At 37.1% G+C, this 24,105-nt stretch overlaps 1 protein-coding gene across 9 annotated transcripts in view; it reads left to right on the top strand.

The window, feature by feature from the left end:
* Positions 1-24,105, top strand: part of THOC2 (THO complex 2) — a 169,318-nt gene that overhangs the window by 103,925 nt on the left and 41,288 nt on the right. For 5 of the 9 annotated variants that reach the window (XM_029240281.1, XM_029240279.1, XM_029240284.1 and 2 more), the window contains exons 9-13: positions 3,108-3,158; positions 9,897-9,989; positions 12,997-13,152; positions 13,759-13,931; positions 15,185-15,380. In XM_029240281.1, coding sequence (XP_029096114.1) covers positions 3,108-3,158; positions 9,897-9,989; positions 12,997-13,152; positions 13,759-13,931; positions 15,185-15,380 — 669 coding nt within the window. The remainder of the gene's footprint in view (positions 1-3,107; positions 3,159-9,896; positions 9,990-12,996; positions 13,153-13,758; positions 13,932-15,184; positions 15,381-24,105) is intronic. The other 4 variants (XM_029240286.1, XM_029240287.1, XM_029240282.1 and 1 more) reach the window with 1 other exon arrangement.

Here is a 24,105-nt window from a genome sequence, read left to right as displayed (position 1 = left end):
TGTGTGTGTGTGTGTGTGTGTGTGTGTGTGTGTGTGTGTGTGTGTGTGTGTATGTAAATTTTGTGATTTTATATGTAAAATTTAATTTGAATTTTATTTCTTAATGACTGGTTTCAGCTCAGCCATTCTAGCAGAGGGGATAGAAAAAACTACATTAGTGGTATGAATGATGTGATGTGAAAGCCTAGAAGAAAGCATAATACATTTTTGCCTTGAGAGAGATGGAGTCAGGGAAGACTTCACAGATAGAACCTTTTTAAAATCTGGTCCTTGAAGGATGAGTAGGAGTTTGTTGAGAGTTGTCTGTGCAGAAGTAACAAATAGTGTGTCAGTGAAGACGTGGCAATATGAATGTACGTAACATATTGAAGAAATGGTACATAGTCTCATGTGGCTGGATTGTAAGATGTGGGGAAAAGAAGGGATAGGAAGTGAGGTTGGAAAGGTTGGCATAACTTTAGATTGTCAAGGGCCTTGAACACTGTGTTGACTTAGAATTTTATTGTACAGGTAGTTACCATTGGAATTTTTTATGGATGTGAATAAATTCTTGAGGCATATCTTACATCATTTTTCACTTAAACCACTACAGTAGTTATCTTGCAAATCTATGCCTCTGATTATTTCTCTTTCAATCCACCTTTCATATTATTAACTACTGTTACATTCTGAAAGAGATCTAATTGACTCACTGTTTAAAAACCGTTGCCTGCAGGATGAAATTCAGACTTTTAAATGTGGCAGAAAAGGCTCTGCCCCATCTAGCCCCATTCTTTCTTTCTAGCCTCATCTTTAATGATTTTTTCCCTCTAACCTCATATTCTAGTCATATTCAGTTACTAGCCATTTCCTGAACTTAGGTGGGGGCATTGCTATGTATAGACCTCTGTTTACATGCAGTTCTTTATAACTAGAAAACTGTTCTTACCCACCCCCTCTCGCCTATCTTTTCTTCATCTTGTAAACTCTTATTTATTCTTTAAGATCAAGTGCTACTTGCGCTATAAAGTTTTGGTGGGCACTTCACCCGTGCATAATTAGTTACTTCTTAAACTCTGTTCTCATAAAACTTGACACAGGCTTCTAGCACTTATCAGGTTATATTAGAATAAACCATGTCTGTCTCCTTTGCTAGGTTGTTAGTCATTTAGGATGGTCTATATTTTACTAATTTCTCTGGATTAATTTATTGCTTAGCCTATGGTAAATGTTCACTAATTACTACAAATGAGTGACCTATGTTTTAGGAAGATAACTCTCTTGATAGCATGGAGGATTTTAATGTAATAAGGCCTCTGTTGCCTTTTTGGTATAGCTTTCCTAATTTGTCTGCCTGCCTGGGATATTCAACTAGTCAAGAAATACTCATTTATTGAGTTTTTAGGGTATGTTGTTGCTTTGCTAAGCACTGAGGATACTCTGGTGAAGAGTGTCTATTCCTGTCCTCTGGAGCTCAAGTTCAGGATAGTAAGACAGTTTTCTTTTAGGATTCTCAAATATATACCACCTACTGCTTTTGCTTATCTTCAGTTTTCCATTTCTCTGGAATGCTCCAGAAGAGAAATTAGATCAGAACTAAAAGCATATAGCTTTGTGATACCAAACAAGATGAATGGCAGGGTTTTGGGGCAAGAGCATTTCACCTTGGTTCAAAAATTAGTGATGGCAGATGTTCCTATTCCTACCAGTAGCCAGGGAGTCTGCTCTTAGTACAGAGAAAGAGAAGTTCAAGTGTTTCATCACATTTTAAGAGGCACCTTGATTGTTTTGGGTTTGAGAACATGAAGCCGACTGCTGAAGTGACAGGGTAGCTGAAATTTAACTTGGGCACGATTAATTAGAATATAGGTTAGGGCTTTGGAGACTGAGGTTTTCAGAGCATATTGCAGTGAATATGGATGACCTACTGCTTAATATCAAGTATTGTTAGTTGAATGTGAGTTTCAGAATTAAAAATTTTTACATGAAAATATTCCTCATAATGGTAACACTTTTTGAGCTGAATTAAAATATCCATGGGGGTTGACCAATGTTAGAATGATCCTTTTTTTAGTAGATAATGGGGCCTTTGTCTTATATAAGAAATACCCAACCAAGAAACATTTGATTTAGAAATGACCTATTATTGGAAAGAGTAACCCTTGTATTGCTCTGTATAACACCATTCCCTTATTTCTCTTGCCTGAGCTATCTTGTTTTGAGAATCTGCAGTCTTAAGGACCACTGCGGGCAGGGGAAGAAATGTCAGGGATTTTAAGATAATTTGTGGTCTTGGGAGGTAAAGTAGGAAAAGCCATGAAAATAAAAAACTGCTTAGGGCATGTAACCTGGGGAACTGGCTCCTAGGCGTGCATGCTCACCCTGTGTATTGGTCCCTTGCCTAACTCCACTCCCCCCTCCCCATCACTACCTGAAAATGTTTACTCCCACTGACCATAACCCATGTTTTCACCAGTTGGAAATTATTTGGATTAACAGGCTTCTTTTAATTTTTTCCCTTAATGCTTAGGACTTCTAGGCAAAGGTAATTATTTCTGCTATGAAGTCAGTGAGAGTGATTTTAATTCTGGTTTCAACCTGGGGTCAGCTATACTGGATGTTTTGACTTGGAAGGGTGGTACAGATGTAAACAGTTTTAGGGCACGTGACCAATTTGGAAAATTGGGCAGGTATGTCTGTTTGATTCTCCTAACAGGGATTGCTACAATAGAGGGTTTAGGGACAGCATGAAGGTCAGCACAAAGGGCAGGAAGAAAGGAGTACTAGAAAGTATGAGGGTATTGAAAGACAAACTTGGCTGGAGTTGTCTTGCCACAGGAAAGAGGAAGGAGATGATGACTCTCACCCTTGATTTCTGGATTCAAAACACAGTAATGGTAGTAATAGTACCATGGTCAGGCACCGTTACAACCCCACATTTATTCATTTAAGAAATATTGACTGAGTACCTCTTATGTGCCAGGTAGAGTGTTGTGGGTAGGAATCAGGAATTCAGTTTTGGGCATGTTAAGTTTGAGATACCTGTTAAAGATTTAGATATCCAAGTGGAGATGTTGAGTAAATAACTGGATATTTTTTTTATAAACTTATTTATTTGTTTATTTTAGTTTTGGCTGCATTGGGTCTTCGTTGCTGCGTGCTGGCTTTCTCTAGTTGCGGTGAGCGGGGGCTACTCTTCACTGTGGTGTGTGGGCTTCTCATTACGGTGGCTTCTCTTGTTGCGGAGCATGGGCTCTAGGCACACGGGCTTCAGTAGTTGTGGCTCGCGGGCTCTAGAGCACAGGCTCAGTAGTTGTGGCGCACAGGCTTAGTTGCTCCGCGGCATGTGGGATCTTCCCGGACCAGGGCTTGAACCGTGTCCCCTGCATTGCAGGCAGAATCTTAACCACTGTGCCACCAGGGAAGTTCCAATAACTGGATATTTGGATCTGGTGTTCTAGAGAAAGGACTGGGCTAGAAATAGAAATGTGGGTGCCAAAAGCACATAGATCATATTTAAAGTTGTGATACTGGATGAAATCATCAAGTTGGATATAGAGACATAAGAGAACCAAGGGCTGAGCCTTGGGGCACTCTGATGTTAAAGGGCCTGGGAGAAGAGGAGGAACCAGCAAAGGAGGTATAGAAGGAACACATACATATAAGGAAAGAGGAAAACAAAAAGAATGTAGCATCTTGGAAGCTAAATAGAAGAAGGAATGATCAATTCCGTTAAATATCTCTGATAGGTCATTTAAGATGAGGACTAAAAAATGGTCATTGGACTTATCAGCAGGGAGGTCAGAACTAGCCATATTTGTAGAGTTTGGGTGGTGTTAAGAGAGAGAATGGGGAGAGTGGTATTGGAGACGATGAGAACAGACAACTCTGTAAAAGAGTTGCTACAAAGAGGCACAGACAAATGGGGTGATAGCTGGTAGAGGAAGTGAACTCAAGATTTTTTTTTTGAAGATGGGAGAGAGAATACATTTATATGCTGACGGGAATGATTGAATAGAAAGGAAAACTGGTGATGTAGGAGAAAGAGGAGAGAATTATTGGATCAGTGTTCTTGAGTAGGATAGAGAGAATGCAGTTTATGGCATAAGTGATGGATGGAGTTTAAATAGGAGCATAGAGAATTCATCTGTAATAACAGGTGGAAAGGCAGCATATGTGGGTACAGTTGTTGGTAGGTGGGTAGATCTGATGGTGAGAATTTATAGAAGTCCTATTGATTGCTCCAGTTTTCGTGCTGAAATAGAAAGCAAGGTCATCAGCTGAGAGAGAGGATGAGAAAGGAGGTATTGGAGCTTAGGAGAGAAAGTAGGAAATAGTTGTGTAAGAGAGTGGGAGAGTGAATGGACAAGAGAAATAGAGTATGATTGGCCAGCAGCATTAAGGACCCACTTAAGGGTGGATATGTGAAATTAGTACTTTGAGGAGTTGTAGCTATTGGTAATATTAAAGTTCAGGATACGGAGTGAATGGCTGAGATAGGGTACAGGAGATCTTTGGAAGAGTGGGATTCAAGGAACTGAGAGACCAAGATGATGGAAGAATCACTAACGTGTATTTGAAAATCTCCAAAAATTAAGAAAGGAATAGAGTTGGAGAAAGTGAAAGTGAATCAGAAGCTAAGATCATTCATTGCTAAGTGAAGGGCAGTGACCCAGGAGTCCACAGATGACAACAATAGGACATAACTAAAAGTGGCAGAGTAGAGAACTCCAGAGCTCTGTCCCTTCATGAAAACAACTAATGAACTGGCAAAAAACTGAATCGACTTTTACAGAACTCTGGAATTCAGTAAAAACATAAAACAACTAAGGAAAGGTTTGGTGAAGAAAGAAGCTGCTGTTTGGGGTAAGAGAGTACTGTGATATTTTAAATTGCCTGCCTACTGTCCCTCACACCCAGATTGATGGTGGCTGTGAAGATAGAAGCCTGCACTCCTAGTACAGATTGCTAATGCCAGAGGATATAAAGAATTATTTTCAAAGAATTCAGCCTGTCTGGCTGCTACCTGAAGGACTGGTGCAAGGGCCTGTCTTTTTTTTTGCCTGATTGGGAGCATCCCTAGGGCTGGGGTGGCTTTTTATTTTTATTTATTTATATATTTTTTGCGGTACGCGGGTCTCTCACTGTTGTGGCCTCTCCCGTTGCGGAGCACAGGCTCTGGACGCGCAGGCTCAGCGGCTATGGCTCACGGGCCCAGCTGCTCCGTGGCATGTGGGATCTTCCCGGACCGGGGCACGAACCCCTGTCCCCTGCATCGGCAGGCAGACTCTCAACCACTGCGCCACCAGCGAAGCCCTGGGGTGGCTTTTGCCAAAAACATTTGAAGACACAACTATTGGCTTTAGCAGTCTGGAGTAAGAGACAACAGTCAGACAAGCAATAGAGAGACTGAAAGCCTGGGAAGGAAGAAGTTAGATAAGGAGATACACAGGGGAATAAGGGCTTTAGAAAAGTTCCTGTATGTACCACGGAATCAGAAGAAAAAAAGGCCAAGCACATGCCCAGAACTGGATGCATGCTCAGAAAAGGGCTGAGAAGACCCTAAGCTTTTTCCTCTGGCTGGCCTTCAGGCTCTACACAAGCAGGAAGTGAAGACTAAGGCAGAATTGTAAATGGCCCAGCTAAGTGTTGAGGAGTGCCCTAACATAGAGCCAATGTGCAAAGACTGGAAGAGTATTTTTTTCTTTTTTCTCTTCAGGCCTTTAAGAAATGCAAAACACTAGCTGACCACTAAGCTAAAAAGAAACAGGTTTCAGTGGCCACACACAATAATAGCATAGGCTTTACAAAATGAGTTTAGAGAAGTCACTAAACAAACAACAATAAACCACAGTAAGCAGCATCAACAAATCCCATAGAGGGGGCAGAATCTGATTTTCAGAGTTGCCACACAGTATTCAGTATTCAAAATGTTCAGTTTTCTGCAAGAAATGATGAGTTATGCAAAGAAACAAAGTAAGGGTCATTCATAAGAAAAAGGAAATTAATAGAAACTATCCCTGAGGAAGCCCAGGCAATGGACATCCTAGATAAATAATTTAAATCAACAGTCCTAAATATGCTTATTATCTATAGGAAACCATGGGAAAAGAACTAAAGAAAACCAGGAAAGCACTGTCTCACCAGACAGAGAATATCAATAAAAAATACAGAAATTATTTTTTAAAAAAAGGAACCAAACAAATTCTGGAGCCAAAAAGTGTGATAACTGAAATGAAAATTCACTAGATGGGTACAACAGCAGATTTGAGAAGGCTGAAGAAACAATTAGACAACTTGATAAGTTAATTGAGGTTGAAAGGAGCAGAAACAGAAAAGAATGAAGAAAAATGAACAGAGACCTATAGGACACCATCAAGTGTACCAATATGTGGGGAGTTCCCTGGCGGTTCAGTGGTTAGGACTTGGGGCTTTCACTGCCGTGGTCCTGGGTTCAATCCCTGATTGGGGAACTAAGATCCTGCAAGCTGTGCGGGCGGCCAGAAAACCCCCCCCAAAAATGTGTACCAATATGTACATTATGGAGTCCCAGAGGCAGAGGAGAGAGAGAAAAGGACAGAAAGTGTATTTGAGAAAGTAATGGTCGGAACCTTCCCAAATTTGATGAAAAATATGAATCTACACATCTAAGAGACTCTAGGAACACCAAGAGGGATAAACTCACCAGAGACCACACTGAGACACATTATAGTCAAATTGTTGAAAGACAAAGAGAATCTTGAAAGCAGCAAAACAGATGTGACCCATTGCATACAAGAGATCCTCAATGAGATTGACAGCTGATTTCTCTTCAGAAGGCAGTGGGATGGCATATATAAAATGCTAAAAGAATGAAACCAAAAATTCTATATCCAACAAAACTATCCCTCAAAAATGAGAGATTATGATATTCCACGGTAAACAAAAGCTGGGGGAGTTCGTTGCTGGTAGACCTACCCTACAAGAAATGCTAAAGGGAGTCCTTTGGGCTGAAATGAAAGGACACTAAGCAGTAACTTGAAGTCATATGAAGAAATAAAGAACACTGGTAAAGGAAACTTTATAGGTAAACTTTATATAGGTAAATATAAAAGCCAGTATTACTGTATTTTTTGGTTTGTAACTCCTCCTTTTTACTTATATGATTTAAAAGACAAAGGAATAAAACAACAATTATAAATCTGATTGGCACACAATGTATAACACTATAAAAGGGGGAGGGATAGAGATTTATAGGTGCAGAGTTTTTGTATAATATTGAAGCTAAGTTTGGACTTCCCTGGTGGTCCCGTAGTTAAGATGCTGTGCTTCCAGTGCCGGGGAAGCGAGTTCGATCCTTGGTCAGGGAACTCAGATCCCACATGCCATGCTATATGGCCAAAAAAAAATTGAAGCTAAATTGATATTAATTCAAAATAGGTTATTATAAGTTTAAAATGTTAATTGTAAGACTCAAGATAACCAACCACTAAGAAAATACTTTAAAAAATAAATAGAAGAGGAAATGAGAAGGGAATCAAAATGGCACACTACAAAAAAGACAGTAATGGAGGAAATGAGAAACAAAAAATAATATAAGACATATAGTAAACAAATAACAAAATGGTGGAAGTCCTTCTTTGTCACTAATTATTTAAATGTAAATGGGTTAAGCTTTATAATTAAAAAGCAGAGTTTGGCAGAATGTATAAAAAAGCATGATCCAGACCCACCAAGGTCACGTGACTTTTCTGTACTGTTAAAATTCATTGTAATAAAATGAGAGGGAAAAAAAAGCATGATTCAACTATATGTTATCTATAAGAAACTTACTTTAAGACCCAAAGATATAAATATGTTGAAAGCAAAAGTATGGGAATAGATACCCCGTGCAAATAGTATCCAGGAGAGAGCTGGGGTGGCTATATAGACTTTAAGACAAAATTTTTTATAATAGATAACAAAAGGCATTATGTATTGATAAAAGGGTCAACCTATCAAGAACGTAACACACAACAGTTAATAAATGTATATGCACCAAACAGAGCCTTAAAATATATGAAGCAAAGATTAGCAGAATTGAAAGGAGAAATAGACAGTTCTACAATAACTGTTGGATATTTCCATACCTCACTCTCATTAATGGATAGAACAACTAGACAAAAGATCAGTAAGGAAATAGAGGACTTGAACAACACTGTAAACCAGTTAGACTTAGACATATATAGAACACTCCACCCAACAACAATAGATTACACATTCTTCCTGAGTACACATGGAACATCCTCCAGGATAGACCTTATATTAGACCACAAAACAAGTCTCAATACATTTGTAACATTGAAATCATACAAAATATCTTCTCTGACCACAGCAGAATGAAACTAGATCACAGATGAAACTAGATCACAGCAATAGTGAGGGATAGTGAGTGATAGGAAATTCAGAGCTGGGTGAGCTTTAGGGAGCATGGAGGGAGAATAGTATGAAAACAACTATAAAAAGCAAAGATGATTCATACCCCATCTCCAGGCCTAGTAGTGTGAGGGGTCTGGGGAAAATAGCCACCACTTGACTGGGTTACAGTGGGAGTGGTGTTCCTAGTGAGTCTAGTCTTTGTTCAAGTGTCAAGGTGAAGGGGGGAGGAGAGGTTTAGAGGATATATTTAGAGAAGAGGTTCAGGATATATGGGGCTTTGCTGAGGATGGATCATGAATTCCAGAGGATTCCATGGAAGTTTTTTAAGAATGCTATGGATAGGTAGGATAGGACAGAACAGGGATTGTGCAGAGCAATATGAAGATCAGTTTACGGGAGTTGACATTTGTCCTGAGAGTCAGGGGCTTCGTGTGACTCATTTAAACAGAGATAATGGGAAAAATGAGAATATTCCTGGTGGATTCAAGTCAGGTAGTGAGCTTTTGTGGGTTTGTTCCAAAAGTGTGACCACCATTTGTTTTTAACGGGAAAATGTTTTGATACTAAATAACCGTTTAAAAAACATTTAGAATCAAACTATTGCTAAGTTGAAGACTTATCTGTCTTAAAAATTACAGTGAAACAATGCCTTTTTTATATGATATCTATTAGTTTCGTTAGCTTCATATATTATGTACATAACACCTATCACAATTGTGGGGGGCGCTTACTTACAAAGATCTCATTTTCAGTGTTGAGTAGAAGCAGAACATAGTGTATTGTCACTGTTTGCTTTTTATTTGCATTTTGCCATTTAATAATTGCTAGTTGTCCTCACATCATTCTTCTATTCATCTGACCCCAAGCAGTTTAAAAATTAGGAAAAAGTTTTCTTGATAGCATTCAAAGATCCTTCTGTTTCTCCATAGGGTCCATAGGGCTGACCTGGAATTGACCATTCCTTGTTTAAAATGTTGAATTATTCATGTGTATTAAGTATAGACACCTGTTTTGAAGGGGAAATCAGCTGGCAAGCAGATATACTTAGCATAAACCCCAAGAAATAAAAGAATAGGAAGAAAAGTATAAAGCAGACACAGATGGTTCTGTACTTCCAGATTTGTCAGTCTTGTCTATCTGCATCTCCACTGAGAAGTACTTGAAAAACCAAGTTAAGAAAACACACATATAAACAGAAACCCAAAATAGATATTATGCAGTATAAAATCTCATTCTGTTCAAGTTTCAGATTTTATTCAAATATCAGCATGTATTGTAAAATGTGTCCATTTTTGAAACTGCTTTCCTTGTGTTCATCCGATGTGCCAGTGTGAAAAGGGATATTCACATAAATGTCTTTGTCCTGAATTTGGATGTTATTTATGATCAGGAAGAGCAATGAAGCTTATTGTTGACGTAGAGTTATTTGATGTAATTGTTCTTAATTATTGGTAGATAAATGGATATGATTTTAGTTGTACTTTAGGCACTAAATAGAAACTTTTCTTTTGTTTTTCAAGGAACCAAATGGAGAGACTCCTTCATCTTTGTACAGAGTTGCAGCAGTACTTCTACAATTTAATCTTATTGATTTAGATGATCTTTATGTACATGTAAGTCCGTCCAGTGGACTGCTAAGAATATTTGGTTGTTCATCCCAGGGGTGGGGAAGAGGAGTAGGCAGCCATATATAGCACTCCAAGATTGGTTCTAGGCTCTCAAGTCTTAATTTTTGAAGCCCTATTGCATTACTGCTTTGTGTTTACCTTATAAAGCAAATGAATTTAGTTCATTGGAACCATGGAAATGAAATACCTTTTGTCACCGTTACAGAATTCAAGGTTGGCTATGAAGTTAAAGTTCTTAATTGTCGTAAGGCATACCTCATGGAGAGTGAGGCCAAGTTCTAATCAGTGTGGTTTTAGACTTCAGTATTATACACAAATTAGGGGAAATATGAGATTACCTAAATAGTTCTTCCTTCTCACCCACATGTTAATTTTAGGCATTCAGTATGAATGGGGAACTTTTCGTATACTTTTAAAAAAATGGCTTCTTTTGTGTTTTTACTGGATAATAAATGACTGGTATTGTGCTTTTATTGCTGGATCTAGGATTTAGAGGAGTGTGTATGTGATTATGATTTATGATCTCTAGTTTAGCAACAGCTTAGCCTGTCAGTTTGAAAACTCTAGGTTTGTAACATAGAAATTCCTGTTTTATTAAGTTGTGCATTAGGATATCTATGAACTGGCCAAAGCTGACATCATCTTCACCGCCTTTGAAATCACTTCCTTGCCTGTCATTGCATATTGTGGTTACAGAGTTGAATGAAACTTGATCACTACCTTGGAAGCAGTCATAGTCTAGCAAGGGAGAAAACATTTTGCATTATACAATAAGTACTTTATTGGAAGTATTCACAAAGTGCTGTGAGGGCCCAGAATAGATAGTGACCATCTCTGTCTTGGGGGGATTCTGGAAGGCTTTTCCAAACTACTGATGTTGAACTGGGAACTTGATAGATGAGTAGGTGTTGGCCAGGCTTAAAAGGTGGGAAGCTTTGTAGGTAGAATTAACCTAATATAAAGGCAGGAGGTTTGAAAAGGCTTCACTATCACCTTAGGGGAACAGCAGGAAGCTCAGAGTGGTTGGAGCCTAGGGTGGTATGTAGGAGAAATGAGGAGGGAGAAGGAATTAGGTTGGGGACCAAACTGTGAAGGGTTGTTAAGTGCCATGGTAAGGAGTTTGGGTTTTTTTTCTTGTTGATAGTAGAGAACCATTCAAGATTTAGAGTAGAGAAGGGATGTACAAACTGAAAACATGGAAACTTGGTCAGAAAAAGGAGAATCTGAAGACGTAGGTATGAGTTTATAGGCAAGTGTAGACTGGCAGGACAAATGGAAAGTACAAAAATGATGATACACTTATTACTGATATTTTTCAGTTTAACTTTAAATATAAGCAGACTAAGTGTTCCTGTTAAGGTGACAGAGATTTTCACATGGGATTAAAAACCAGTTTATTGTTTACATGAGACGTCTAAAACCTAAGGACAAAGAAAGGTTGAAAGTAAAATGGTGGGAAAAATATACTAGGGAAATTATTATTGTCAGATAAAATAGAGATAGTCACTTTATAATAATAAAGTTCTGTTTATGGGAAGATATAATCGTTGTAACTTTATATACACCTAATAACATTCTCAAAATACAGAAGACTAGAAATTGAGAGAACTATAATTAAAAACTTAGATTTAACCCATTGTAATGGGAGATTTTAGAGGCAATTGCAGTAGACTAGGTAAAAGATGAGGACTTGTGGTAGATATGTGATAGATATATAAATAAAGCAATAAAAATGGGTTTGATTGCCAGTGGAGAGAATAAAGAATGAGAAAAAGTCTCATTTACCTCCTTGTACCAGTCCATAATGCATTTTCTCCCACTCCCCTTTTTTGATTAATGGGATAAAGTCTATAGTATGTGGCTTAATATTTCACTGTGTCTCCTTTTATTATTTACTGATTGTTTACTTTGCATTAGACTTAGCTACTGAAATAGATTATGCATTTCTAGGGGCAGGAATGCTTCTTTTATAGCTCACCATAGTGCCTAGCAAAAGCTACTAAGTAATGGTTTGTTGGTTATGTGTCTAGGTTATTTTATGAAATGTCCACATTAGCCATCTTCCACTCATACAAGATGGCTGAACTTGAGATACTTGATCCTTTGTTCATAATGGAGGGTCAACTATCCACATATTACCTTTTCTTTTGTAATAAACTAGAAACTAGTTTGTGACTTAAGTCAAATAGGTATCTAGAAAATGAAAAGTGAGATGTCAGGCTGTTCATAATTTTTCGACTTGAGATTTTTCATTTATTTTTTTACTTATTTTTTTTATAGACATGGAAAGTTTATTTCTAGATCCCATGGAAATTTAATGGAGTTTGTAGAGTTTTTTTTTTTATATAACTAGAAGAAAATGTGTGTATTTTCTAAGCATGACAAGAGAAGCAAGCAATAATAAAGGAAACCCGTATAAATTATCAGGGCTGCTCTGAGAGCTATACCCATAAGTATAATCTTTTTCTTTTTTGCAGGTTCTTATTATCTGTTTTATACATATTAGTGTATATATGTCAATCCCAAGAGATTTTTCATTTAGAGGAATCAACTTTGCCCCTTTATGTCAATCAGTAGTTTACCGCTCCCAAATTGGATCCGTATGTAGTACTTTATTTAATTTGGAGTTTGGCCTTTAAAGGGGAAATCTGTGATATTTTTAATGGAACAGGTACACATTTTCTTGGGTAAACTAATAAATTCAATGGTAAGCATCACTGTTGTAGTATTATATTAATTTAGGACCTCTGGCAGACAGAAGAGATGAAACTTTGAATTGCTACCTGAGTTTAAAAGGTGTACAAAATTCAGGTACTTAATCCTGTCAGGTTATATGAAAATAATGGAGAGAGACCTATTTAGAAGGGAAATTATGGTCATAAATAGGCCAGGCTTCTTATTTAGTTTTATCAATAGAGAGTAGATAGTGTTTGCATTTTGTATGTGCAAATAGTATTAGCTGTTTTATGAAATTTTAATGAACCATTTTTAGCTTCTTCCAGCTGATAATTGCATTATGGACGAACACAAACGAGAAATTGTAGAAGCTAAGCAGATTGTTAGAAAACTTACAATGGTTGTACTGTCTTCCGATAAAATTGACGAGCGAGAGAAAGAAAAGGAAAAAGAAGAGGAGAAAGTGGAGAAGGTATATAGTTTATTCTGATAAAATTAACATTGTCTTCTGGATTTAGAATTATGAAATTTAACTTGTGATGGTTAATCAACTTATGGAAGGATAATTTCTTAGTTTTGATTGTGGTGAAACCTGGTTTTTGGAATACAAATTTGCAAAGGTGGTTTTGTTTTAATCTGATTGGCACCTTCCCAAAAGAGGCTGCAATGTTTTCTGTTATATAAATTTCAGAGTGTATTCTAAATAAGATAACACACGTATTGACTATATTTGTGTTCTGTGTATTAATGTCTCTCCAGTCCTAAAGGGATTCTCAAAGATGAATGAATTCTAGTTCCCTGTGGCACAATAAAACATTAAGTAGGACCTAATTTAATTCCAAGTCTATAAACTGTCATACTTTGGCTGCTAAATGAAAAAGCAGATCCTGTTGTTTTTTTCCAATTACTAAAAAACTTGATTGTACTTTCAGGAAAATACTGTTGCAGTTCCCATGAATGGCAGCTGTTGTTGACATACATTGTTGTATTGTTTGGCTTAATTTTTTAAATGAAATATATATAAAGATTTATTGGTGTCTGTATTCTGAGTATCTTTGCTGTAATTATTCCTTTTTAGCCACCTGACAACCAAAAACTTGGTTTGTTGGAAGCCTTGTTAAAGATCGGTGATTGGCAGCATGCACAGAACATTATGGATCAGATGCCTCCATACTATGCAGCTTCACATAAACTAATAGCCCTTGCTATTTGCAAGCTTATTCATATAACTATTGAGCCTCTCTACCGAAGGTATGTTTACTGTATGCTTTACTAATTGAGGTAGAAATAGTTTTGGACTACAAAAAAAAATCTGCATATTTATCTTGTCTCCTCAAACCAGGCATATATTTTAGTATGTTTTATCAGAAGATAAGAACTATTCACAGAGCATATCAGTTTGGCAGGTATTAATCAGTGACTTGTGTCCTATCATCTAGACCAGGTGTTGCAGAATTTGTGCTGCAGTGTTGTCTAAAAACTGTATGTTAGATTTCTAGGTTGGGTTTGCTCCGTTGAGAGTGAAAACTCCATTCTTCTGTTTTTGACTTTTCCTCCTCTCTTGGGGGGCAGAGAATTCCTAAGGTTTTTACTTAGTGTAATTTTCCTCTATCCTGGGTTGAGTGGCTCTGAGTGAGGACTTTGCCTCTCTGCTTGCCTTATCTCTCCTGGCATATAGGCTGCTGTCCTGGAAATTGGTAGTGCAGCCTCTCTCATCATCCCATAGTTACTGTGTCGACCAGTCCGCTAGCCCTCAGCCTACTTGCAGGATACTTAGGAGCAGTACTGGCAGCAGCTCTGGCTTCAGCCCCACAGATCAGAGCCTGCCTCAAAAGCCCCAGCCTTGTGACTCGTGCATAGCTGCTGGCTGCTGCCTTCAGTGCCACCTGGGCTGTGGACCATGAAGGCTTCTTCTCAGAGAGTGACCCCTGTGACTCCACAGCGGGACACCTGCTCAGCAGGTGAGAACTCTGGGCATGCTGTCCTTTTTAGTGTGACACACCCTCTTTCATTATGCTGCTCACCTTCCCTACCACCACCTACCTCATATTCAGTCTAGGTAGTGGAAGCCAGATTGAGAAATGTTTATTAACTTGAATCAGTGTTGTTATATCCATATTTTTCTGTTTCATCTTTGTGTCTCTGAGGTCCATCCCTTGTTCCCCATTCCCATATCCAGATTCCTGATATTGGCCAAATTTAACTAAAAACAAATTCATATGATGTATGTTAAATGTTACTTGGAATCTGCATTTCTCTGATTTCCTTTTCTTATGCAGTTAATTTGAAACAGTCTCTTAAGCTCTGTTTTTTTTTTTCAAATGAGTATTGTTTTTGTCTTTTTCTACCAGTTAAATTATTTGGTATAATGAAGTTAGGCACAGTTGAAATAGAGAAAGCAAATATAAGCAAGAAAAGTTTTACTTACTGATTAATATGATTGTGTTAACTTAAAATGGGGTATTGTATAGTTATATATATATAAATTTTCCTTCTTTTTGTAGAGTTGGCGTTCCTAAAGGTGCTAAAGGCTCACCTGTTAATGCTTTGCAAAATAAGAGAGCACCAAAACAAGCAGAGAGCTTTGAAGATTTGAGGAGAGACGTCTTCAATATGTTCTGTTACCTTGGTCCTCACCTTTCTCACGATCCCATTTTATTCGCAAAAGTGGTGCGGATAGGCAAGTCATTTATGAAGGAGGTTAGTAAGATTTTTTTTCTTCCAAGCAGAAAACTAAATTATGGAATGAAACTGTTCTGAGTATATTCTCTAGAAATAAAAAGAAAGTAAACTTAAGAAAAGGTTATGTTGAGTAAGGTTTGGGGAAAGTCAGTTGTGTCCCAACTATTTATATATAAAAACTTAAATCCAGCCACATTATTAGTCAAGTCCTCCAGATAGGAAAATATGCTTTGGACGTGTGATTGCTTTTTGAATCCCCTTATAAATAGTGGTTAATTCAACATTCTTTCCTCTTGCTTTTCTTCTGCTCAGTTGTTTTCTTGGCTGCAGTTTTGAATCATTGCCATTATTTGTGCGAAGTCCCTTCAACCTCAGACTGTTCAGGATCCATTCGTTTATTTTTTTTAGTAAACTTTTTATTGAAATAAAACATAATGCAGAAGGCACACAAACCATAATTGTACAGCTCAGTGACATTTTCCAAACTAAACACCCATGTATCCACCATTTAGATCAAGAAATAGAACAGTACTAGCACCCCAGAGTTTTCCTTAAATGCCCTTCTAATCACTACCCCAAGGGTAACTTTATGTTATTGTTTTTTTTTATTGATGTATAGTTGATTTACAATATTGTGTTAGTTTCAGATGTAGGGCAAAGTGATTTGGCTCTACATATATATATATATATATATATATATATATATATATATATATATATATTTTTTGGATTCTTTTCCATTATAGTTTATTACAAGATATTGAATATAGTTCCCTGTGCTATACAGTAAATCCTTATTGTTTGTCTATTTTATATATGGTATGTGCATCTGTTAATCCCATACTCCCAATTTATCCCTCCTCCCCCTTCCCCTTTGGTAACTATAAGTTTGTTTTCTATGCCTGTGAGTCTGTTTCTGTTTTGTAAATAAGTTCATTTGTATCATCTTTTTAGATTCCACATATAAGTGATATCATATAGTTGTCTTTCTCTGTCTGACTTACTTCGCTTAGTATGGTAATCTCTGGGTCCATCCATGTTGCTGCAAATGGCATTATTTCATTCTTTTTTATGGCTGAGTGATATATTCCATTGTGTGTGTGTGTGTATATATATATATATATATATATATATACATATATAGATATATATACACAAACACATATATATATCTATATAGATATATATATAGATATATACACATACACACACCACATCTTTTTTATCCATTCATCTGCTAATGGACACAGGTAGCTTCCATGTTTGGCTTATTATTTTTTAAAATTAGCTTTGAGTTATAATTTACATACAATAAACCTCATTTATTTTAAGTGTACAATTTGATGAGTTTTGACAGATGTATACAGTTGTGTGTCCACCACCGCAATCATGATATAGGATATTTTCATCATTCCATCAAGTTGCCTCTTGCCCCTTTGCCATCAATTCCCTCCCCTCATTGCTGGTTCCTGGCAACCACTGGTAGGCTTTCTGTCACTGTGGTTTTGCTTTTTCTAGAACTTCACATAAATGGGATAGTATAGAATGTACTCTTTTTTTGTCTGATTTCTTCCACTTAATGCTTTTGAGAGTCATTTCAGTTGTTGCACATGTCAGTAGTTCTTTATTGCTGTGTAATATTTCATTATATAGATATAACAGAGGTTATCCATTCACCAGTTGATGGGCATTTGGGTTGTTTCTAGTTGGGGGTCATTATAAATAAAGCTGCTATGGATATTCTTGTACAAGTCTTTTTTTGGGGGGTGCATATGTTTTTGTTTCCCCAGGAATGGGATTGCTGGGCCATATGGGTAAGTGTATGTTTAACTTTTTGTCAAACTTTTCCAACATGTGTCTACCATTTTGCATTCCTGGGAGCAATGTATATGACTTCCATTTGCTCTACATCCTCATCAACACTTGGTGTTGTCAGTCTTTTAAATTTTAGTCACTCTAATGGGTGTGTAGTTCTATCTTTTGTGCTTTTAATTTACATTTCCCTGATGATCAGTGATGTTGAGCATCTTTTCATGCCCTTATTTGCCATTTGTAATCATCTTTGTTGAAATGTCTATTCAAATCTCTTGCTCATTTTAAATTCAGTTGTCTTTTATTCTGTCTGATTTGCCTTGTCATTTTGTTTACTGTCTTTTGAAAAGCAAAAATTTAAAATTTTGATCGATTCCAATTTAACAGCACTTCTCTTTTATAGTTTGCTCTTTGTGTTCTAAGAGATCTTTGCCTAACCAAGGTCTTAAAGCTGAAAAGAATACACAATTTCTTTTCAATTGTAAAGCAACGTAAGCAAAAGAATCTAGAAATCCTTACAAGCACAAATGCAGTTTTCTCCAGTGTTTGGCGATTGCACCTAATTTTAATTTTCGACTACAGTAACTATATAGAAAATTTAACAACTGTTGTGTATTAATCACTTGAGACCTGAGATGTTTGATTTGGCTTTAAATACTTAGCTGGTAGATAAATTTTTTTAATGTTAACAAATTTATATTGTGTAAAGGTATGCTGAAGAAATCTGCTAAGTAGTTCATTACTATACATAATATTTATTATATAGCATATATCCATATAAAAAAGAAGTATAACAGTGTTTCATTATCTTGATCCTTATCGTCTGAAAGGGATGTCATGTTAACTAGTACTTGTTTTTCCCATTGCATCGTATTGGGAAGCATGTGAAGTCAAATTTGTCCCATTACTGGTGATGTTAACATCGATCACTTGGTTAAGGTGATGGCTGCCGGGTTTCTCCAGTGTAGTTATTCTTTTTCTCTTTGTTGTTAATATGTATCCTGTGGGGAGATACTTTGAGACAATGTAAACAGCCTCTTTCTCATCTTACTTTTACCCACTAATGGTATTCTGTTTTTTTTATGCTATTCTTTTTCATTGAAAATGTTAATGTTCAGATCTCTTGTTCTGAAATTCTTTCTTTGGCTACAAGTATCATAAACTTGTAAGCAGGAGACCGAACATCAAACTTGTAGAAGTCCCGTATACAGACATATGTATAAACATATACAGATACAATATTGTTATCAGGATACACAGGTGCTAAAGCTGTTTCTCTTCCACTCTGCCATCTCCATTGCAGCCCTCATTTATCTCTGTTCTATCAGAATTGTGTCTGGTGCCTGCCCCTAACTCTAGTCTCTATTTTTGCAGAGGTAGAAGGGCAGAAGGGAAGCAGAAAAAGTTTATTTTGATCCCAGTGTGGGAAGAAATCTGTCTTCTCTCATTGCTAAGGTTGTGGTAGGAAAAGTGAATCTTTCCAATGATCTGACTTAGAATTTTGGTTCATTGTTTTTACCCTAAAAACATTTCACTGTAACAAAGCATTATGTGTTTATAGGTTTAAAAGGCTTATGTTGCCTAGCTAGGAATTTAACACGAGTTTTTAAGATTGCTTCTAAAGGGGGAGTATGACCTTAGTTCCAAATAATGTATTTACAATGAACAAATCTTTAACAAATCTCTCATTCATAAGCTTGAGGTTGCTAGTATATATAAATTATGCATATTAAAAAAATAGCTTATGTTAGATATCACTTAACAGAATAGTCTTTTCAGCCTATAGTTATTTGAAATCATTTATGTCTCTGATTGTGTGTGTGTATGTGGATGTGGTTATGTATTTCTGAAATTTGAGGTATGTAGTATAGGACTATCTAGTACAGTGAACCTCAAACTTTACATGCATCAGGATCACCTGGGGGTCTTCTTAAAATACAGATTGTTGGGCTCCACCCTCAGTTTCTGATTCAGTAGGTCTGGGTGGGACCCGAGAATTTGCATTTCTAACATGTTTCCAGGTGCTACTGATCCAAAGAGCAAACTTTGAGAACTGTTGTTCTAGTATATTAACCAATTTTGGTCCTTATTTCAGGCTTAAAAGAGGGAGGTGGCTCTATAGAATATTTCTATATGAATGCACACGTTTTGGTATCTTTAAAATTTTCTTTAATTATAAAGCACAGCTTTAACATGCTCACCTGACATACTTAAATGTTTTTGATAGCACCTACACACATAAAGATGAATTCCTTGGTGCTTTTTTGCATCCAGCTGATGTTAGTGGATTAAGTTGTTTCTGATAGTGATTACTAATACTGAGCGCTTACCCTGTGTCAGGCCCTATTTTAGTACCTTACATGTATCAGCTCATTTAATCTTTACCAAGCCTTTTGTGCTCTAGGTTAAGTAACTCGTCCCAGGTCACACAGCTAGTATGGGACAGATACGCAAGTTCAATCCAGGCAGTCTGGCTTCAGAGGCCAAGCTCAAAATCACCATGCCCTACTGCCTATACAAATGTAGTGTGTCTAAAATTGAAGAAATGATTGGTTGTCTAAATTTTTCAATTCTTGAAATTCCTTGCTATTTTAAATTATATCTGTATCAGTGGTGTTTTATTTTATCTCTGCAGTCTCTGTTTTCATCTCATTCTGTGTATCTCATATCCAAGCTTTTCTTGTACTGAGTTCATAATATTTTTTTCTATGACAATATGCAGATACTTTTGGAGAATCTGTCTGTCCTCTGTGTTCTACTTTCTTCCAGAGTAAGTTCATTTGTCTTTTATATGATTTTTTTAGGCTATTTATGTTTCCATAGTAGCCACAGCATTTCTTTTCATCTTAATATGGACAACTTCTTTTTGATACAGTGTGAGTGAATCCTCACACCCTTCCTACCTTATTTATGACCAGTCCTTCTCCCCTCAAGCTACAGTTTGAGTATTGGGTTCTCTTTTCAATCTTTTCTGTAGTCTGGAATAGGGGAGTGAATAAGCTCAGTGAGGCTGAGTATAGCCCCCAGTTTAGGGAACCTCTGCTTTGTCTTCTGAGATCCTGTTACCCATCCTATGCTAGGCATGCCCAACCAAGTGGGTATCCAGCTCCCTTGGAGTTTGATTCTCTCATCCATCTGAGCACAGTTCCTTTGAGAGACAGCAAGCCTTAGTAGCCGGAATCCTGCTGGGCTTCTACTCACAAGGGTTTTTCCTCAGACTACTTATTTACCTTGCAGGCCACATTGCCTGAAGGATTTTGTTGACTTACCTTCCTTGCTCGATACTTCTGGGGATTGGGTTAAGGTCAGGCGCCATACCACACTGTCTGTAGTTCAGAATCTTATGTGTGTTTGTGTGTGCATCACCTTGAAGTTAATAGCATAATTTCCTCTTTTTTTGCTTGGTTGGTGGTGAATTTGGGAGATTAAAAACAAACAAATAGGAAGACGTACTTTGTTCATTGCATTAGGGATTGGGGGAGAGAAATTATGTGTTTATGCTTCACTCTGTCATCTTAATTCAGTTATCTCACTGTCTCTTTATATGGCTATTTCTTATGTTGGCCTTTGGTAAAGAGCCAAAGTGCACTAAATTGATTCACAGATAAAGCTTAGAGAAACCTAGAGTCAGAGGGTCAGGATATACCTTAGATTGGGTACTAGATGATATTCGGAATAGTTGTGATTATGATAATTGTGGTAATGTGGAAGAATGTCCTTATTTTTTTTTTTAATTAATTTATTTTTGGTTGTGTTGGGTCTTCGCTGCTGCACGCGGGCTTTCTCTAGTTGTGGTGAGCAGGGGCTACTCTTGGTTGCGGTGTGCAGGCTTCTCATTGCGGTAGCTTCTCCTGTTGCGGAGCACGGGCTCTAGGCGCACGGGCTTCAGTACTTGTGGCTCGAGGGCTCTAGAGCGCAGGCTCAGTAGTTGTGGCACACGGGCTTAGTTGCTCCATGGCATGTGGGATCTTCCTGGACCATGGCTCGAACCCCTGCATTGGCAGGCAGACTCTTAACCACTGCGCCACCAGGGAAGTCCCTGTCCTTATTCTTAGGAGATGCACACTGAATTTTTTTGAGATAAAGTATCATGTCTGCATTTTATTTGGTCAAGAAAAAAAGGCAAAATATTAATTGTTGAATCTACATGGTAGATATATAGGTGTTTATGGATAAGTATACTATCCATTCAACTTTTATGTAAACTTGAAATTTTTCATAATAAAAATTTGGGTTCCTAGGGAGAGAATGTACCTTAATACCATTGATCCTGAAACTCTAGTTTATGAACCAGCTACTTTAGAATTTTGACTTGATGTTTGTTGTTTTTTGTTAGCTATTAGGGGAGGGAGAGCCTGTGATCCTGCTTCAGTCCATTTATTTCTTTTCAAAATTGAAGATCTAACTTGGTTGTGTGGGTTAGAGCTCAAAATTAATATTCCTTTTGGATGAAGGTATGGGAGTCAGTCAAGTACAGTGGAATTACACCATACCTGTGCTTAGTTTATGTGAATGTGGCCAGACTTGTTCCATCAAAATACTCAGTGTGTATGTCTAGGAGCAAGGGTGAAATTTTTTTCTTTCATTTTGGTTCAGTTTCTCAGGTGTCTTAGAGAGTATCTCACCACATTCAGTTAGTCTAGTTTTTAAACTGTGTTTTCGTGTGACATGGCCCCCTAAATGCAAGCCAGTCACTTCATTTCATGTTCACATCTCGTGGTCACTTAGTGATTTCTCCTAATATTAGAGGGGAAAAACAGAGTCTTGAGTTGGACTTAAATGAAAGATAATGTGTCTGTATACTTTATAGATGATATAAGGGATTTTTGTAGGGTAATTGTGAGTATATGTAATTTTTACTTTATGTGTTGACTTTGGAACCTACCTTGCCCACAGATTCTTCATTTAAGGTTGTCCCCCAAACAGAGTAATTAAAGCATTAGAAATTGATAATTAGGTGAACTAGTTTCATCAGGATGAGCTGCTAGCTACTTGCTAGTAATGTGACCTTAAGCTAGTCACTTTTCTAAGCCAGAGATTCGTGGTAATAATATTTGGCTTATCTAGCTCCTGGGGTTGCAATATGGATCAAATGAGATATGTCTAAACATGAATTAGATACTAATAATTAGGTATTCAATTTTAGAGAGTTAAAAAATAGTTGTCATGAATTTTTTAGATCATAATAAGTTATCACTTATGTAAGCTATCACTACACTAGCTTTTGATGATTTTTTAAAAAGCGTTAATAGTATACTTTAATCTATTTCTGTCTTTAAATATAAGATGCCACTTTAAAGTAGCAGTTTCATTTCCCTCAAGAGTAGATTTGATTTTATGTAGGAATGCCTTTAACTTTATGTTGTAGTGATAGATGTTTTTTTCCCTCTCATTTTTGAAATTTGTTATAAATTAGTAACAAATCAAAGAATTTTTATCAAATAAAGGAAATTTTTGTTGCTGGGGTTTCATGAGTGAACTAGTCAAGGGTAGTATGGACACATATCTCTCCATTTTTTAAAAAAAATACATCTTTATTGGAGTATAATTGCTTCACAATGCTGTGTTAGTTTCTGTTGTACAACAAAGTGAATCAGCCATATGCGTACATATATCCCCGTATACCCTCCCTATCCCACCCTCTAGGTCGTCGAAAAGCACCGAGCTGATCTCCTTGTGCTGTGCTGCTGTTTCCCACTAGCTATCTATCTTACATTTGGTAGTGTATATATGTCGATGCTACTCTCACTTCGCCCCAGCTTTCCCCTCCCCCCGTGTCCTCAAGTCCATTCTCTATGTGTATGTCTTTATTCCTGCCCTGCCACTAGGTTCATAAGTACCATTTTGTTTTTTTGTTTTTTTTTTAGATTTCATATATATGCGTTAGCATATGGTATTTGTTTTTCTCTTTTTGACTTCACTGTGTATGACAGACTCTAGGTCCATCCACCTCACTACAGATAACTCAATTTTGTTTCTTTTTGTAGCTGAGTAATATTCCATTGTATATATATGCCACATCTTCTTTATCCATTCATCTGTTGATGGACATTTAGGTTGCTTCCATGACCTGGCTGTTGTAAATAGGGCTGCAATGAACATTGTGGTACATGTCTCTTTTTGAATTATGGTTTTCTCTGGGTATATGCCCAGTAGTGGGACTGCTGGGTCATATGGTAGTTCTATTTTAGTTTTTTAAGGAATCTCCATACTGTTCTCCATAGTGGTCAGTTTACATTCCCACCAACAGTGCAGGAGGGTTCCCTTTTCACCACACTCTTTCCAGCATTTATTGTTTCTAGATTTTTTGATAATGGCCATTCTGACTGCTGTGAGGTGATACCTCACTGTAGTTTTGATACGCATTTTTCTAATAATTAGTGATGTTGAGCAGCTTTTCCTGTGCCTCTTGGCCATCTGTATGTCTTCTTTGGAGAAATGTCTATTTAGGTCTTCTGCCCGTTTTTTGATTGGGTTGTTTGTTTTTTTGATAATGAACTGCTTGTATATTTTAGAGATTAATCCTTTGTCCGTTGATTCATTTGCAAATATTTTCTGCCTTTCTGAGGGTTGTCTTTTCATCTTGTTTGTAGTTTGCTTTGCAAAAGCTTTTAAGTTTCATTAGGTCCCATTTGTTTACTTTTGTTTCTATTTCCATTACTCTAGGAGGTGGATCAAAAAAGATATTGCTGTGATTTATGTCAAAGAGTGTTCTTCCTATGTTTTCCTCTAAGAGTTTTAGAGTGTCCAGCCTTACATTTAGGTCTTTAATCCATTTTGAGTTTATTTTTGTGTATGGTGTTAGGGAGTGTTCTAATTTCATTCTTTTACATGTAGCTGTCCAGTTTTCCCAGCACCACTTATTGAAGAGACTGTCTTTTCTCCATTGTATATCCTTGCCTCCTTTGTCATAGATTAGGTGATCATAGGT

Source organism: Monodon monoceros, unplaced genomic scaffold (genome assembly GCF_005190385.1).
Source record: "Monodon monoceros isolate NGI ecotype Baffin Bay Population unplaced genomic scaffold, NGI_Narwhal_1 Super_Scaffold_22, whole genome shotgun sequence".
NCBI classification, from domain to species: domain Eukaryota; kingdom Metazoa; phylum Chordata; class Mammalia; order Artiodactyla; family Monodontidae; genus Monodon; species Monodon monoceros.
This window is presented reverse-complemented; position numbering and strand designations above follow the sequence as displayed.